We start from the raw sequence: 18,613 nt of genomic DNA on the forward strand, positions 1-18,613 counted from the left end.
TTTAGTTGGTAAACATTCTGTAAGCGTTGTCCTAATTTTTTTTTACTGCCTTTTCAAAATAGATAGCATAGACTAAAAACAGATATTCTGTTTATTTCTGTGGTTGGACTGTAAACTGATTAAACAGTTGAACTACCGACTGAGTTATAATGTATATAATGTGTCGGGATGTGAGACAAGTTGGAAGAGTACTTGTAAAGTTTACCTTTTTCTTCTTCTCCGTCTCATCCTGGTCCAGAGGCCCACTGGATAAGATGGGTGAGGAGAACGTCGGGCCTTGGGAGTAGTACTGAGAGCTACGGAAGCCATCTTTCCTCAGCTTGTCACATTCTGTGAAGAAGCCAGCATAACAATCCAGCACGTCAGACTGACAGGTGGGCATTCAACCAACTTTGAAACATGGAAACAAACATATCCACAGGAACACAAACTGCCAGGGTGAATGCCAAACGCAAAAATAAGTGATTACAGTTCCAATCTCAGCAATTCTCATTTGACTTTAGTCCACCTGCTATTTCCAGGTGTTACACAGCATCAACTGTATCTAAAGACTATTATAATGATAACAGGAGTCTGTAAACATACATAGTGGGTGGACGGGGTTTGATTAGTGATAAGGGCTTTATAGTCCTACTGTGCAAAAGGTGGTCCAGAAAAAAGAGTCCAGAGACCTTCATTTATTGAATTATCTGTCAAAAAACCCAAAAATCAAATGATCAATTTTGTAGCATCAGGGCGAAAAGCAGAAAACAAAATACAATCTAAAAGTATCTAAAAATAAAATACACAGAAGCCCCAACAGCTAGAAATAATTTCAGTTTTTTTCATTATTAAATGTGTCCATATATTGCCTTTATGACAGCTTCCATTTTTTCCAGGAGACTCTTAAGTTTTTCCAAGTAAGCTGCAGGGAGAAGTTTCCACACCTCCATCAATCCTAGAATTTGGTTGCATTTTCTGCTTCTCACAATCCAAATAATCCCAAACACATTTAGTGATGCTGAGATCTGGACTCTAGGGTGGTCAGTCGATTGTTGTAAGAACACTAATAGCTTCTTTGTTTAATTTGCTAATTTTCTACTTCTTTTTAAAAAGAATTTTTCTTCTCCTTCTTAATATCGTCTGGACAGCTACACATCCTTTCAGACACATATCATTGACAAGTCATCTGGCAAGGAGGAACAGAAACACCTGTGGATTTTTTCAGATCTGAATAAAAAGTGGAGCTTGATTTTCTTTTAATAGAAAACAGAAAATATTCTTGCCCATTTGTGGATGTGACAACCTTTTCCATTGAAGATGGAGTGCTTTCACATAACCAACTGATAGTTCAGTGCAAATAATAAAAAATCACCCACTCAGTCTGAACACAGCATGACAAAAAAGGCTTCCAAGCATGGAGGGTCTGTTCCAGATCAAAAAAAGAACTGGATACAAAAACATGCATAAAGGTCGAAAAACATGCATAAGGAAAGTCATTTTATGTCCCAAAGAGAACATGCGTTTAACCTGAATATGTCAGGCATGAATGTTGGGTTATGAATGGTCTTCAAAGTGGGGGAGTCCACCTCCACCCACTGCCACTGACACATCTATTTATTTCAGTTGGAGATCTCTACTGACATCTTTTCTAATGAAACCCTGCTGAGACCCCCCCCCCAGTCTTTTTGCAGAGTCCAAGGTAATTACCTCATCTCTTCAGCTCATAATCCTTCATTTTGAGCAGCTCAAAGAAGCTAATTCAGTTGCTATCTAATGCAATCTCTGCCATGTAGGGCACTGCAGAGAAGCTCCAGCGTTTCTTTTGAGGCACAATGACTATAAAAAGCAGCTCTGCTTCAGTAATCCTAGACAAAAAATACCTGTATATTCATTTAGAACACATAAAGCTATGAATAGGGATTTTTGATCAAAGCAAGAATGTACAAGATTAGTTTTAATAGCATTTTTGTAGAAATGACCACCTGCTAAAGTACTAAAGGAGAATTCACCAGACTTGCTGCCTCAGCAAACCTGAAGATGACAGATACCACATGTGGGAGGCACATGGCCTACATTTGCAACGTACAGAACGCTGTGCTTTAGACACCGTCCCTGAGCATGAGGAGAATATTTTTTCAGTGTATTTATTTTTTTATTAACACTTTAAACCAAAGGTCCATCAGCCCTGTGTATTTCCTCTCCAAATGTAGCAAATAAATGAAAGAAAATGGAATCAAATAGAATATCGTAGGGGTGGGTTTGATTCACAGTAGTGGCTTTACAGTTTGAAAATATTATGTTTCAATTGAATCCATGTTGTTGCCCAAATCATGAGATTAGAGCAGGGAGGCGTGGGGTGTATGATGTGAACATGCTGGGGTTGAGTCATTTTCAGAGGGCAGTGACAAGCAATGAAACCTCTGCGATTTAGCAGTGAATATACAGTTCAGTTGGCACAAGGAGTCACTGTGTAGTTAAAAAAAAAAAAAAAAAAGCAAAGAGTGAGCACGTGTGAAGGATCAATCCCACAGCAGAAGTGGCTTAACTAGTGCCCTCGTTATGACTCTGGTACCCTTTAATATCCAACATATTTACCATGAAGCACAAACTCAAACTCTCACCTGTAAAAAGGGTTCCTGGGTTATGAATGTGTGGAGACATTCAATATATTGTTTGTTAATTGTCATTGTTCTTGCAATATTGGCCTTAGCAGTACTCATACTGCAGAAGCAAATGTAATCACAGTGTGTTTTTACTGCATGCTTTTATTATCCTGACCAATCACAAGTCTAGAGTCTAAGTGTTTCTCTGGGTATTTTGATTAATACAGTTATGTAATCCAACAAAACTACATTATGTTGTACAGTCTTAATGCTTGTTATTTGTCCATATTGTACAGCTCTACTATTCAAGCATTTTCCTCCCTTTATGTTTAGGTTTTTATGTATAACATTATAAACATTAATGCTATCACAGCAAATGGTAACAACAATTAATGTTTGGACTTCAAAATATGTGGCATGAGCTCCTGTTCCTGCCCTTCCATTGTATTATGTCCAAGCGAACTTACATAAACACACAGTACTGTGAAAAACACAGAAAATTACACAGATTCAACAATAATAATAAGATTTTTCAATAATTTTCAATATGTAGTCTTTCCACCAGCAGCCCTTCATTACAGCGTCTGTTCTTTTCTGAAGACTTGGTTTCACTTTTTCAAAGAAATCTGCAGGGACTTTTTACCTCCAAAGTTCAGTATTAGAAGTTGGCTACATTTTCTGTTTGTCATGATAAAAGTAATCCCATTCACAGATGATGAGGTCTGGACTCTGGAGTGGTCAGTCTGTTGTTCTAATCTGTTTGATTTATGATTTTTTTCTCAATAAGAGCTTCTTGACAGCTCCACATCATTTCAGACACACAGAGTTGAGTTGTCTTCTCACAGGGGAAGGATGGACAGAAACGCCTGTGGATTTTTTCAGATCTGAATCAAGAGTGGAGCTTGATCTTCTCTCAAAGATGAAACCTTAAAGTACTGTTAATCTGATGTTGATAGTTTTAGTGGTCTACCAGATCTTGGACGGTTGTTAAGAGTCCCATTTTCTGTGTATCTCTAAATCATTTTTTAAAATCCAATTTTGAAAACTCTTTGTCTGCTTTGACTTATTCCTTCCTTAAGCAAGTGAATTACCTTGTTTCTAATCTTCCCAGAAATCTCTGAGGAAATGACTAGAAATGAATGAAGGGTAGTTTCTGACTTTTGCACAGTACTGTATATCACATGAGTCCACATTTTTGGGGTTCAGTTAGGGAATCTGTTGATCCCTGTAAAACCTTTTATTGATGGTTCTTCACAGAATCTGTAAAAAGATTCTTGCTGTCACTAAAAGGGATTTCCTCTTAAAGAGGTACTCAAACCTGGGCCACAAATCCATAATTGATCCTTTTTTATTCATAGAAAGTGATTTTCACTGTCCTGGAGCTGTGGCATTAGGAAAGGAGAAGGTGCAAAGTCTGTAGTTCCACACTTTGAGAACCATGAACTCAATTATACGCATTAGTTGTTTCAATAAATAATACATCATGGAAATGTTGCCTGTATATGGGTTTTGTTACGAGCAATTCTTTAGTATTCATTCCACTACAACAGTGAAGTAGAAGCTTTCAACCCTGTTAACAACCAGATGTGTTCTAATAAGCATTCACTGCTCTGCCACGAACAGAGATGCCAGAGCTTGCAGAAAAACCAAAAGAAACTAAAGGGCTCAGGTGCACCACCTGCTCCACCTGCTGTGACCTTGACAGCTCAGACACAGAGAGAGAGAGAAACACAGCATTTTCCTGCAACTTTGAAAAGATTACAGGGGTTCTATTACTACCAGTTGTACTGCAGCAGAGGCAGAGCTAAATCAGACAGTTTATCAAAGGAATTGAGAAAGCATGTACGGCTGTGTATCTTATCTCCAAGTACAGCACACAATGCAATGAAATACAAGATCCTTGTTTTGGCCAAAGAACAAAGGAAGGTCAGATAGTAAATAAAACCTCCCACTGGGTAATTACCAGACTATTTACCAGACTACTATACTAAAGAGGAAAAGTGATTTGTGTTGGGTTTTTTTTTTGTGGTGGGACCGTTTCAGTCTCTGGTTTTGGACTGAGCTGTGGGAAATTCTATAGCGCCTGCCAGTCTTGGTCCTGGAGAAACCCTTCCCTGCTCATTTTAATGCTTTCTCCGACTTTTACTCAGTAAAGGATGTTATCTGAGTAGCTGTATATATGATGGAGTAAGGAAACCAACATAACAAGCAGGGTAAAGGTACTCCAGGATCAGGGTTAGGAGCCAAATAGGATAAAAATAGGTTTTAAATAGAGTAGAGGCTTTAGCTGTTGATTTTAACAGCGCAAGTATATAGTATAAACTCCATAGTACTGCGTTGTAAAGCTGGTGAAAAAGGGGGTAAAAAAGTACCAGGTCGTAAAAAAAGTCTTATATAGTATGTACCTGTTTATCACCTACAAATGACACTACAAATGACATCTGGCCTGTAAAAAAATTGTACGGGGTCCGTACAAAATATTTTTGTTGCCTAAAAGCAACATTGTTTGACAGTGGAATGGATTTGGCCAGCCACAAGCCAGGTCTCACCACCTCAGGGAATATGTCTCTATATAATTTCTTCCTGGGCAACATACCCCAAATGTACCCCTACACACAATCAGGTCCATTTTAGGCATGAAAAGTGAATCGAATATTTCTTAATTAACTTAATTTTTAATTACTTAAAATCAAAATTGAGTGTGTCAGTGACACAACTTACATATTGAATAACAGTGCTGTGGTTTGCAGCCAGAATAAATCATTCTGTGTTGCTCCTCTTTCTTCCTCATATTCCACCGCCTTTCAGCCTCCATGAAGTTCTGTTCTACTGTTCTAAATTTCTAAAAGTATTCTGTGGCCTACTTAATCTCCACTTTTTACCCAAATGCAGTTTTGCTCCTCCTTCTCACCTCTGAGGACGGTTTTGAGGTTGACCTTGGCCTGGTGGTGCAGATCCTCCACACATGGTGGTCTGCTCCCTGGTAGAAACACATTCTCCTGCTGATGCCAGGGGGCTGTGTAGTGCACTGACCACTTGCTTTCCTCATCTAGACTGGACACAGCTGGAAATGGAACAGAGAAGGCGTAGCATACAGGTCAGACATTTATGGGAAGTATACTGGAATCACCAGTGCTGTATTAAATCATGTAAATTTCATTGAAGTTCATTAACTGTACATAATGCAGCCTGGACTCAAATAACTGCTGGTCTGAATGCTGAATGCTGGTTTCCTCATGTAAAAATGACTGTGAAAGACATGTTTTAACTTGAGTCTCTACAAAGCCAAAGCTGTCCAGTATGGTTCTTTGAATCACAAACATTAATCGCAAATGCATTTAATTCAACCTCAGGCTACATTCTAAAAAGAGATTCGTTTATGATAAAGAATAAAGAGAGCCTTAGTATGCGAGCTGCAGAGGGGGAGGCACGTGAGGGAGATTTGGGAACTGCAGTCATGTGCCGTCTCCAAGGCTGTGTCTACCTCAGGGAGCACAGGCGAATCTACATAAGCAGCAATAAAGCAGCAGTAAAGCATTTCTGCCTCAACGGGTCTAAAGACACAATGTTCTCTGCGTGTTTCTGACTGGTGCCTTGGTAACCCAGATTGTACAATCAATTGCACTGAGAGCCTCGGGGCAGGTTTACCCAAGCCGGTCATATCATCATGCCGTAAGGGCATGTCAGCGATTATTGATCCATCCAAATCATAGTTTCCTGGGGTCCTAGAGGTCAGTGGAGCAGTTCATGGTGACAATACAAAGTGTTGAATTGAATGAGTTATAGGGGGTGGACCATATAAAGATATGGTGTCATTATCAGAATAAATGACAGCACAATTTGCTTTTCTAAGTTGTATGTTTCATTTAAAAGAACTTTAGAAGAGGCTGGCAATGCAGTCTAAGGGTAGGCAGGGTAGGTTAACTACTAGAATTGTGATGTTGCTGGGAGTCCATAATATTTAATCCAGTTCAAACCATTACTGTACAAATAGAGTCTGATAGCATTTTTAAAATGAAATGTTACTGTTTTGCTGGTGCACTGTGGCTATTTCAACTTGGCAAAGCAAAATATTGTAATATATATTGTATTTCATAAAAATATATTCATGTATTGGGATATTTTTTTGTCATATTGCTAACCCCTAGCTGTGAGAAGTCACCAAATCTGAAAGCTAGAGTAACCTCAAGGGCTATTATCAATAAAATAGGTAGGAGCTTTAATGTGTACAGTAGTGCTGAGGTGGATTTAATGGAGTAGCGATATAAACCATAAAAGTTTACAGATTTTTGAAAAATTATGTTCATGCTGTTTCCATAGTGATTGTAGATACCCTTCCCTTCACACTTTATTCAGCCATTTTCAAACCTGCACATGTTCGTCTACAAGACTCCAAAATGCAAGCATCCATTTTCAAGATAACAACAGTTTGGAAGCACTGTTTCAAGGTGACACAAAATCTGGGTCGAGACCTTGCTGCTTTGTCAAAAATAACTAGCTACAGCAAATCCTTAATCTACTATAAACATTCATGTTCAGTCATTTAAGACCCCATACTATTAAACTCCATTACACTTACACTGAACATGCTATTATCTCCTGCTTCCAAAATAACTGAAGCTGTCAATGAGGGGCTCGGAATAAGACTAATGAAAATGCATGAACATCAAACGACACTAAATAGCTCTCCACCAGAACTTCCCACATTCTTAATTAGACAAAATGAGAAACTGTGAAACAAAGCGCATTTAAACATTAGCCTAATTACAGTTTCCAACTCATTTCGCTGATGAACTGCTGGGTTTCTGAGTCTCGAGCAGCAAGGTCACTTACTTCATTCTGGCATCTTTCATTCTGCAGCAGCTGCACTTCTCACAGACAAATGCACAAAGCCCACTGTGACAGCGACGAAACATCCCACACCTTAAAATTACCTGGAAGCATACCTGACCTTGAGCTGACCACTGATGGGATAAACCTAACAGTAGCTGCAGAAGTCACGAGGCGAGAGGAGCTTACCCTTCTTCTTCAAGTACTTAATGACAGATTTGAGAGTTGTGCCAATGAACACCATTGTGAGGGTTCCAAGCCGGGCTCCTCCAGAGGGATGCGCGTGTGACCGTGTTAGTCCAGCATTGGCGACAGAGCAGGAGTGTTGTGTGTGTGTGTGTGTGTGTGTGTGTGTGTGGAGGAGAGGAGAAAGTGAGTGCTGCAATGTGCAGAGGCACGCCAGCACTGCCCACACTACGCACACTACACACTCTATTCTCATTTTACGCTGACTGGCAGAGCTGTGCTCCACTCCCCCTCCCCAGTCTCTCTCTCTCCCTCAACCACTCACTCACCCTCAGTCTCTCTCTCCCATTTACACCATCTCTCCCTTTCTCCCTCACTCATGCTTGCTCTACCCTTCTCTTTTACCCACTCTCTTTCTCTCTTCCTCTCCTCTCACCTTATCTTTGTCTCTCTACCTTACCCACTCTCTCACCCCTTTCCCCTCTCCCATTACCCACTATCTCTCTCTCTCTCTCTCTCCCATTACTCCCCTTTTTCTCTTGCCTTACCCTTTCTCTCTCTTTCCACTTTATCTCTGTCTCTCCCACTTTTTCTCTCCCTCAACCCTTACCTACTCTCTCTCCTTCTATGTCCCCTTACTCATTGTCTCTATCCCTTTCTCTGTCACTTTCTCTTGCTCTCCTCTTGCCCACTCTCACCCTCTCCCCTTTTAACCCTCTCTCTCCCTCCTCTCCTTATCATCTTTCTCTCTCTCTCTCTCTCTCTCTCTCTTTAATCTCTCTCCCTCGCTCTCTTCTATTCTACCCTCTCTCTCTCCCCTTTTCCCCACTTTCTCCTCCCTCCCTGTTATCATATCTCTGTCTTTCTCTCATCTCTTTTATCCTCTCTCCTCTTTCACCCCACTCTCTCCCTCCTCTCCTTATTAACATCTGTCTCTCTCTCAGTCTGTCTATCTTTCTTTCTCTCTATCTTATCATGCAGACACCAAACACCATGGATCTGCAGATGCTGTTTGAGTTCTGTCTCTTTCACAGCCTCCCTCCACTATGTTTCTCCTCCTCTCACTGTATCTCTAACCCCGAAGCATTTTCAGTGCTTGTCCTCATTCTGCACTGGAAACTGCATTAGTGCCCTCTCTCACCTTGCTGTTACTCAATCGCTGTGAAGGTGCACAGCACTGAAACCGCACCAGCGTGGTATTGATCACCCACAATAAGCCCATTTCTTTACATACTCTCCTCTGACCATGTTCTCTCAGTCATTTCTCTTTTGCTCTGAAGAGTTACATTCTCAGAAATAAAGGTTCCTAATGGTTCCTGGTCTGGATGTATAATTCTAGAAAAAAACTCTTTCTGCCTTAACTGTTATCAGATTGACATTAAGCTCTAAAGAGGTTCTTCACACTTGCACCTCATTTTCTTTGGCATCGCTCCATACAATCCTTTTCTTTGTAGAAATGTAAAGCCGGGGGAAACAGAGAGTGAAAAGAACATTTATTTTAAAGAATCATCCCATTCTACTACTGTCCAGCACTGAACCACTGAGGTATCTCATCACTGCAGAAACAAGAAGCTACAATCCCAGTCTCTCACTTTCTCTCGTTCAAATGAGGCATAAATGAAGTACTCAGCACTTTCACATGTGAAGCTGATCAGAAGCTGTAAATAACTGGGTCCAATGAGTCGCCCAGCATTTAGATTCTGCACACATAATCCTGCATTATCGTCACAAATAAAGAGCTGCTGACTTGGTTCTTTGTATACGTGGAAAAGCTATTTGTAAAAGCTATTATTATTCCAGGCCTGTCAGTGCACTCCGTCAGTAACTGTTTATTTTAATTATGCTCATAATCTTCATCTATATGGATATACATTTTAATTCATACTGAACCACAAATATTCAGACCAGGGTAGTCTCTGACTACTGGGCACAGATCAAAAGGTCTCTCCCTCCTTGGGGAGTATTAGTACAGTCAAGGTCATCTCATCCCATTTCTGTAATCATCAAATTTTTTGTCTCAAAAAATCTGTAGTAATATCTTATTACATATTCTTTACAAAGTCAGCACTTTATTAAAGTATATCAATTAGACACTGACCAAGATATCAAATTGATGACAAAAACTGATACTAAGGTTGATACGATGAATTTCTCAGCATATCTTGCCAATAAAAGACAAACATCACTTTTTCATTTCATTTCATTTATGGGTGTTATATTCCTTTACCACTCTTTACAAAGTGGTTATTAACAATAAAAAAAATGGAAAATGCATTTAAACTTAGCCTTTAGCATTAGCATGCGGTAACATAACCTTTATGTGAAGAGAACTGAATAAAGGGATGAAAAATAAGAGCGAATTAACAGCAAAAAATAAAAAAAACTGTTAGGTTAGATATAATTTTTCTCTATGGGAAAAATGAAAGGAGTTTAAAAAATAGCAGTTGTCTCATCTTGTGTCTCATCTATGTTCCAAGCAGGATATGTTTTGTCCTGCGTACATTTTCCCTGCCATGTATCTCTGGATCCTCTGAATAATGAGACTGTTTAGAAGTCAAAATGCACATAATTATACATACATACTACAAACAAGGTACCATTCCTGCACATTGAAATGATAAAAAACACTATTATATAAAAACATCAACTACTAACTGTATAGGCTAAAAGTACCAAAGCAATTTAACCACCACACTTGGTAAATCTTATTGTTTTTTGGGGGGTATTTTGGTGAAGTTGCCCATCTTATAATGTCAATTCAGTGCACAGCAGTGATAGTTTGCTTGTAGCAATGAGTGTATTTCAGCTCCTTAATGACCTCGTAATTTAAAGAATCCAATGAAATGTATATTCGGTAACATCTATCAGCTTTAGAACACTTCTGTTTACCATTTTTACCCATAGAGTAATCAACTTAGACCTGTGTTCCTACTGTTTAGGGCATGACACAGGCAGAATGACGACAATTTGAGAAGCCTATTTTTTAAGATTATGACTTTCTGCTGTTTATTTCAGATTTAGATTTGTCACAACTAAGAATAGACAATCATATCAAATAGTATATCAGTCAGTACAGCACTGTGTAACTAAAGCATTGCCATCTCTTCAACTTTTGACCCAGTAGAATTATAGCAAACAATATTATTGGTTATTTGTTTTAAACTTGTTAGTATCAGTGACAAAAAATCTATATTAGGTGGACCTTGCTATGAAACCAGGGAGAGCTCAGAAAATACTGACCAACTATGTTTACAGAGCTTTGTGTAGGATCCTCCAGTAATCCAGGCAGCCTGAATTTGAAATGAAAAGCATGAGAAGGTGTGGGATTGTACAGTGTTGTATGAAAAGCTATGGCTGCCAAGTCTGCCCATCGCCCTAAGTTAGTTTGCACAGTTGGTGAATTCCTAGCTATAGAATCATGGTATCCTAGAGTATTTTCAGTTGCCCTGAGGCCTTGTGCTTCTGCCTGGTTGATTTTATTGTGCTGTCTGGTTTGGTCTCTAAAAGCAGACAGGCTTTCTGAAGCTCCTCTGCTTCTCAGACAACACATTCAAACGGGGCAATCAGTGCTAGAGCAGAAGCAGCTGGGGGCAGACAGAACAGGTCATTAATACTCAGGCTAGCACCCCTGAGGAACCAGTATGACAATAAAGGGGTAAAGAACACTGCTGAGGGTGCCTTCATTAAACATTTTGGTGCTGGGGAGCTGATCGGAGGTTAGAATCTCTTTGTCTGCACAGACTTATCAGCTCTGTAGTCTTACAACAACTATACTAAATTATCTAAAGAACAGCTTCACAACTCTGAGATGCTCAATGACCAATGAACTGTGCCAAATTGCTTCATTTGTCTGGAAAGATCTTGGTCTAGACCAGTGGTGTCCAGTCTCATCTGCAAAGTCTCAGTTATCAAACAATGTGTCATATGTGCTTCTGCTTTGTTGCAATGAAAACCTGCAGTCACACTGGCCTGCTTTGTGGATAAGACTGGACATTCCTGGTCTAGACAAAAACCTTTGGTATAAAAAGACAAAGGCAAGTCCACGTGAAAAATGGAGAACTACAACCCCAATTCCAATGAAATTGGGATGTTGTGTAAAACGTAAATAAAAACAGAATACAATGATTTGCAAATTCTTTTCAACCTATATTCCATTGAATACACTACAAAGACAAGATATTTAATGTTCAAACGGATAAAATTTATAGTTTTTTGCAAATATTCACTCATTTTGAATTTGATGCCTGCAACACGTTCCAAAGAAGTTGGGACAGGAGCAACAAAAGACTGGGAAAGTTGAGGAATGCTCAAAAAACACCTGTTTGGAACATTCCACAGGTGAACAGGTTAATTGGAAACAGGTGAGTGGGTATAAAGGGAGCATCCCTGAAAGGCTCAGTCATTCACAAGCAAGGACGGGGCGAGGTTCACTACTTTGTGAACAACTGCGTGAGCAAATAGTCCAACAGTTTAAGAACAACGTTTCATCATCTACAATCCATAATATCATCAAAAGATTCAGAGAATCTGGAGAAATCTCTGCAAGTGAGCGGCAGAAAACCAACACTGAATGCCCGTGAGCTTCGATCCCTCAGACGGCACTGCATTAAAAATTCTGTAACGTATATTACCACATGGGCTCAGGAACACTTCAGAAAACCACTATCAGTGAACACAGTTCGTCTCTCCATCTACAAGTGCAAGTTAAAACTCTGCCATGCAAAGTGAAAGCCGTATATCAACAACACCCAGAAACACCGCCGGCTTCTCTGGGCCCGAGCTCATCTGAGATGGACTGACGTGAAGTGGAAAAGTGTCCCGTGGTCTGACGAGTCCACATTTCAAATTGTTTTTGGAAATCACGGACGTCGTGTCCTCTGGGCCAAAGAGGAAAAGGACTGTCCGGATTGTTATCAGCACAAAGTTCAAAAGCCAGCATCTCTGATGGTATGGGGGTGTGTTAGTGCCCATGGCATGGGTAACTTGCACATCTGTGAAGGCACCATTAATGCTGAAAGGTACATACAGGTTTTGGAGCAACATATGCTGCCATCCAAGCAACGTCTTTTTCAGGGACATCCCTGCTTATTTCAGCAAGACAATGCCAAGCCATATTCTGCACGTGTTACAACAGCGTGGCTTCATAGTAAAAGAGTGCAGGTACTAGACTGACCTGCCTGCAGTCCAGACCTGTCTCCCATTGAAAATGTGCGGCACATTATGAAGCGCAAAATATGACAACGGAGACCCCGGACTGTTGAGCGACTGAAGTTGTAAATCAAGCAAAAATGGGAAAGAATTCCATCCACAAAGCTTCAACAATTAGTGTCCTCAGTTCCCAAATGCTTATTGAGTGTTGTTAAAAGGAAAGGTGATGTAACACAGTGGTAAACATGCCCCTGTCCCAACTTCTTTGGAACGTGTTGCAGGCATCAAATTCAAAATGAGTGAATATTTGCAAAGAACAATAAAGTTTTTACGTCTGAACATTAAATATCTTGTCTTTGTAGTGTATTCAATTGAATATAGGTTGAAAAGGATTTGCACATCACTGTGTTCTGTTTTTATTTATGTTATACACAATGTCCCAACTTCATTGGAATTGGGGTTGTACACGTAACTGACTCTCATTCACAGAACACAGAACACATCGAGCTAGGCTAAATTTTAGCCCCTAAATTGGCTAAAATCACATGATACTTACATATCATTAATAATGACTTAACCCTGACATTGTAAAATAAATACTAGGCTATATTAAGTTCAACAAAGTAGAAGTTATCTAACTAGCAAGCAGAGAAGTGCTTAAATTCAACAGTAACTCTTGTGTAACTAAGCATAGAACCCCCCAGTGCTTTATTTCCACAACCCAACAAACATCAGTGTTTGGGAATAAGAATATGTGTTCAGACTACAAGTCATCTTAAAAAGAATAGTTATGACAACCCTGTAAAAATCAACCACACAGCGCTCAATCATGCTTTTAGCTGACCAATGCCAATCATAAAAAGCAGACTAATGCCTGAGAAACACTTAAAAGCTAGTTTTAGTCAAAGTGCTAAAGCATATTCAAAGTGATTGGCTACATTATTGCACATGCAGCTGAAGTGAAACCATAACGGCGATGCAAAGTGATACAGTACAAAGAAGAGTTTAAAAGAAAGTGAAGGGGTGCATAAAAGTAATGAGTAATAAAGTTTTTGTACCAATGAGGATTACAATGTTAATGAACACCTTTCAAATCATAATGGTAATGCTTGTTGTATTTTTACACTATTCTAAAATCTAAAATCAAACTCTCTGATAATGGTTATGAATCCAGGTAATGGAAGCTGGTCCTTCTCAGTACAAAAAAGTTCTCCCCAGTTCCATGATAAGGGCTTTAACATATGCAAATGAATATTCACAAAAATCACTTTCATATTCATGTATTCAGAATCGGGACGCTACTCGAGGGAAAGGTCAGCTTTATCACCTTTAATCAGAGTGAGAAGCTAAAACAGAGACAGTGCACTGTTAGGCAGGAAAATCAGCACTGATTAGACCTGAGAGAGCAAATACAGTGTAAAGTCCTCTTAGCAGGAGAGGAGAGAGTGGGCACTTTCAGTGATTACGGCAGTCATGTGAGGCCTGCCAACATCAGCGCAACAAGCTCTTATCGTTTGTCCTCCATCCCTCATTCCTCACAATGGAGCCATTCAGGTCCAATGTCATCAGTCACCTGCAGGTCAACAGCCCCTCCTCAGTCTGACTGTGGGGAATGCTGGGAGAGAAAACCCTCAACAAACCCTCAAAATCACCCACTCTGCACATCAAAAGTTCGAGGACACCTTGTATCTTTTGAAATTTGAATCTTCTCGCTGTGACTTCTGTTCTGTTGTAGCAACTGTTGTGAGGTTAGACAAGCTTTGGCCAACCTAAAGAGACAGTGTTGCAGTTTTTGTTTAAAGTTGCTATAGTGTTTACCATTAAAATGTTGCTGTGCAGTTGTATACAAAATTTGGGCGCCCCTGGTCAACCACATGTTGATTTTTCATTTTGTAAAAATAAGTTAAAACATCATCTAAAGAGAACACACTTCCTATTGTATCAGGGAAATATTAGGATAAAATGTGGTCTGCGCAAAAGTTAGGGCACATTTTATATTTTATGTTTTTTATTTATTTCCAATATGTTAAACTCATAGAAACTGTGCAAAGAAAAACATCCTATTTAAATTCCCTGTAGAGGATGGGTTACATTTTGGTAATTTGACTGGGGGTATTCAAACTTCTGCATATGACTACAGCTCATGAAAACTAGGCAGGTTAGAACCAGCTACAAATTTGCCTTTATGCTAACATTAACTAAATTGCTCAGTCAAAAACTATATCACACATCACATGCATTTTACATTAATACATCCAACATTTTGTCCTGAGTTGTGCACTACAAAGCCACATTATGTTGAACGGAAATTTTGACAAGATTCTGTAAAGCTTGTCTAATCTGTCACACGTTATCAGTAAAAAAAATTAATGAAATAATAAAATAGGCAGTAAAAAATGATCTTTATATGTTGTCATTACAAACCAACACATACATTTTCGATGTCCATTTTATTAAAAACATGTTAAAAAGCTTACTTTTCCCTAAACGTTTTTTTTCAATTTCCAAAAAGTGTCTCACAAAACTGGGAATAGGAAAATGCTAAATAATAAAAAGAAGATGGCTGGTATTTATGATCACTGCTTCTAAAATGCTCTCAGGATGTGGAAGCTAACTCCTAAACTTAGACGTCCATTGTTCATGAACTGCAAGAAGGTCATATGTCAAAACGAACAACAGAGGGACAAAAGTCTCCTAGCAAAACCTGTAGGAGGCTTTAGCTCTTTTCATGGTTACTGCACACTACAAAACCAGACTGTTCCTAACTCCCAGATGACCTGACTGCATGTAGGCTTTACTGTGGTAACCATGTTTTGGTGAGGAGATAAAAGAAAGATGAGGAATTCCCTACTATGCCAGTGTATCAATAACCTGTATCTCTCAGTCCTAAACTAATGAGAAATAGTTGTCTCCAGTAAGGCTGTGGAGTATAGTATTTGTTAATCGCTATAGCAATAATCAAATATACTCAAATATTCAAATTAACCTCTAACAAATCAGAATTTTGTTATGGTGACCAAATCTCAGATGTTTCAGATGGGTTTTTAATGCTTTCACATGATTCAATGAACATAAATAACTGTGGTCAACTGTGGTTTAACAGTTTCACATATATCTAGAGTATTTTTCAGTGTTACTGACACTATTGGAATATTGAAATTACAACTAATTTAGAACATAATTTGAAGCCCCATCTGCACTCATGCATGCACTGCTACCTGTAATGTCACTCACACTCCCACCACCTCACTGCAAGAAGTTCAATTCCCCTTTCAGACAGGAATGCCACTGCTGCTATACCAATGGCATTTTTTTGGTCATGGCCAATTCCCACCTGTGGTTAGCTCATCACGTGATGCTACCAAGCTGAAAGGAAGAAGACTAGCTTGTGCTTTCTCCAAGACACGTGAAGCCAGTCTTATCAAACTCCCTCTAAGACAACATCACTGGACGTCTGGATGAGAAAGTTAACTGCCAATGTGTTACATCAGCAAACAGATGCCTGTCTTGTCTCTAAAATGAGGCCAGCAGTGCTCTCACAGACTTCCAGCCACTGATGTGCCATCACCAGAGACCAAACTTATGATCTCCCAATGGTCGGGTGAGCACTTAGAAAGTGATGACCACTTTCACGTCCTTTTTTTAAGTCAGCCAAGTTTATGTATGTTGTTAAATATGTTTCAGACTTTTCATTTGACTTACAAATGATAGATCATAGATTATAATGCAAACATTTAAAAAAGTTGAATTGTCAGACGTTTAATAATAATAAAAATAGACCCTTATTATTCCCACAACAGGGACATTTCACCTCCACATTTTGACCCAACCATGCAGTGAAACACCACATACACACTAGTGACTGTACACACACACACACACACTAGGGGGCATTGAGCACACCTGCCCAGAGCGGTGGACAGCCCTGTCCACGGCACTCAGGGGGCAGTTGGAGGTTAGGTGCCTTGCTTGTGGGTACTTCAGTCACGTACTATTGGCTCAGGGGATTGAACCAGCGACCTTCTGGTCACAAGGCTGGTTCTCTAACCTTCAGCCCATGACTGACCCAAGCCCATTAAAGTATTAACCATTGGATATCATTATTTGCCCAGAAATTCCATAATAATGCATACAGAGTGTGGTATGTAAGTGCATACATTGTAGTGAGAAAATATGGAAAAATATAAATGAAATATAAATATAAGTATAAATTTAAATATAAATATAAAAAAGTAGCAGTGAGTGAAAAACAGAGAGAGGGGAGGGACACCTTTAGCCAGTTGACGTTTTTGAGTGGGCTGCTGCAGGAAGGTCAGTATCACCTTAAGCATTGCAGCCCCCCAGCCCACAGTGTCTGCTGCATCATACTGTGCTGCTGCAGTCCCCTAGCCCACTGCCACGTCTGCAGCCTCCCAGCCCATTCCCACTGCTCTAGTCCCCAGCCCACTGCCCCTGCTGCAGCCCCCAGCCTACAGTCTGACTGAGGTGTGCTCCACTAGCTCAGTGCAGACAACGCACTAAAGTCTGCACGCACTGCAGACCTGCCCTGCACACGCTGCTTACACATCACACATCATCACTGCATAGCACTACAACACTCTGCGCTCAGTGCAGGAACAGTCAGTATGGGACGCAGCAGATGTCTGTTGTCACACTTTTAAATTAAACTAATTGAGTCTCTGGACAGTTGCTCATAATTAATCATTGCTTGTTGTTTATCATAATATTAGTATCTGCAACAGTAATATCACAGAGTATGCAAATGAGAATTCTGACGATTTATTTCTTTAATTATTGCACCCAGACTGGATCAATGCTCTGATGTTCCCAGTACATGTTCTGTAAGGTTTTTTTAAAGAAACATACATATGTAAAATGACAATGTAATGCAATGTCTTCTGAGAGCTGCTGACCATTAATCATGGCAAATTGTTAATCATGATCACAGTACTGGCCTGAGCAAAACTAATATCACAGAAAATGCAGATGCACTTCATTTATTTCATTTTTTAATGCAAGGCAATCTCACATGTTCCCAATTGTGGGATTTTGATAATTGGTGGTTTTCATGTGATCTAACATGCAATAGTATGTTTGGTTAAAATCATCTAGGCTCATTTTTAACCCATCACATATCTGACATCTGCCATAAAACGTTTTAATATTTCTTGCATGTACCAACACATATAATGACATTTAAGATAATTCTACAAAGTGGTCTATAGTGCGTTTTGGAATGAAACTATTCAATTGCATAATATCATGCCTCTATTTCTTAGGCATATAAAATGCAAGCAATACAAACAGGCCACAGTGAAAACAGACTGAACTCAACCCTGTTCTCCATTATTTCTTAGTGGTGATTACAAAGACATCAGGACAGAGCCAGAGAGAGAACACATAAATAATACAGGAGCCCGTCTTTACTCTGTCTGCCTGGGCATATGCAGCTTATTGATCTGTGAAATGTGTGCCTCGCCAAGAGATCGAAAAAGTGTGCCAATATGTGTGTCAGAAAACTGGGCCAGTGCCAGCAAAATGGGAAATATGACCTGCTACAGTAAATCAGCAGAGAGTAGCAGAGCCTTTTTGGGATTTGTGGAGCTATCTGTTACACATCAGTGAGGGATATCTGAGTAGGGGTGTGGTTTTGTGTGGATCTTATATGTGTCTCACATAAGCGTTTGTTAAAAATAACACAGAAATATGGCTCAAAAATCTCCTTTCTACTGAAATTCTCACATGTCTCACTTGGTTTAATATTGACACAGACAAAAGACATTAATCTTCAATATTTCCCCGGCCAGATCTGGAAAACAATCACCTTGGCTTCCAAAAACCCAAACCAGCAGGATATTCATTGG

At 39.6% G+C, this 18,613-nt stretch overlaps 1 protein-coding gene and 1 long non-coding RNA gene across 9 annotated transcripts in view; one reads left to right on the plus strand and one right to left on the minus strand.

The window, feature by feature from the left end:
* The window catches only part of nhsl1a (NHS-like 1a), an 89,362-nt gene that overhangs the window by 18,881 nt on the left and 51,868 nt on the right, over nt 1-18,613 (minus strand). For 6 of the 8 annotated variants that reach the window (XM_017694428.2, XM_017694430.2, XM_017694427.2 and 3 more), the window contains exons 2-3: nt 5,497-5,649; nt 206-330 (exon numbers count right to left, since the gene is read on the minus strand). In XM_017694428.2, the coding sequence (XP_017549917.1) occupies nt 206-330; nt 5,497-5,649 (278 nt within the window). Of the gene's footprint in view, nt 1-205; nt 331-5,496; nt 5,650-7,604; nt 7,847-18,613 lie in introns of those variants that run through there. The other 2 variants (XM_017694435.2, XM_017694432.2) reach the window with 1 other exon arrangement.
* Nucleotides 290-3,409, plus strand: LOC108425630. The gene is made up of 3 exons (XR_001857719.2): nt 290-374; nt 1,606-1,681; nt 3,373-3,409. It is a non-coding gene; the product is annotated as an uncharacterized LOC108425630 (long non-coding RNA).

The sequence above is a fragment of the Pygocentrus nattereri genome, chromosome 10, assembly GCF_015220715.1.
Source record: "Pygocentrus nattereri isolate fPygNat1 chromosome 10, fPygNat1.pri, whole genome shotgun sequence".
NCBI lineage: Eukaryota > Metazoa > Chordata > Actinopteri > Characiformes > Serrasalmidae > Pygocentrus > Pygocentrus nattereri.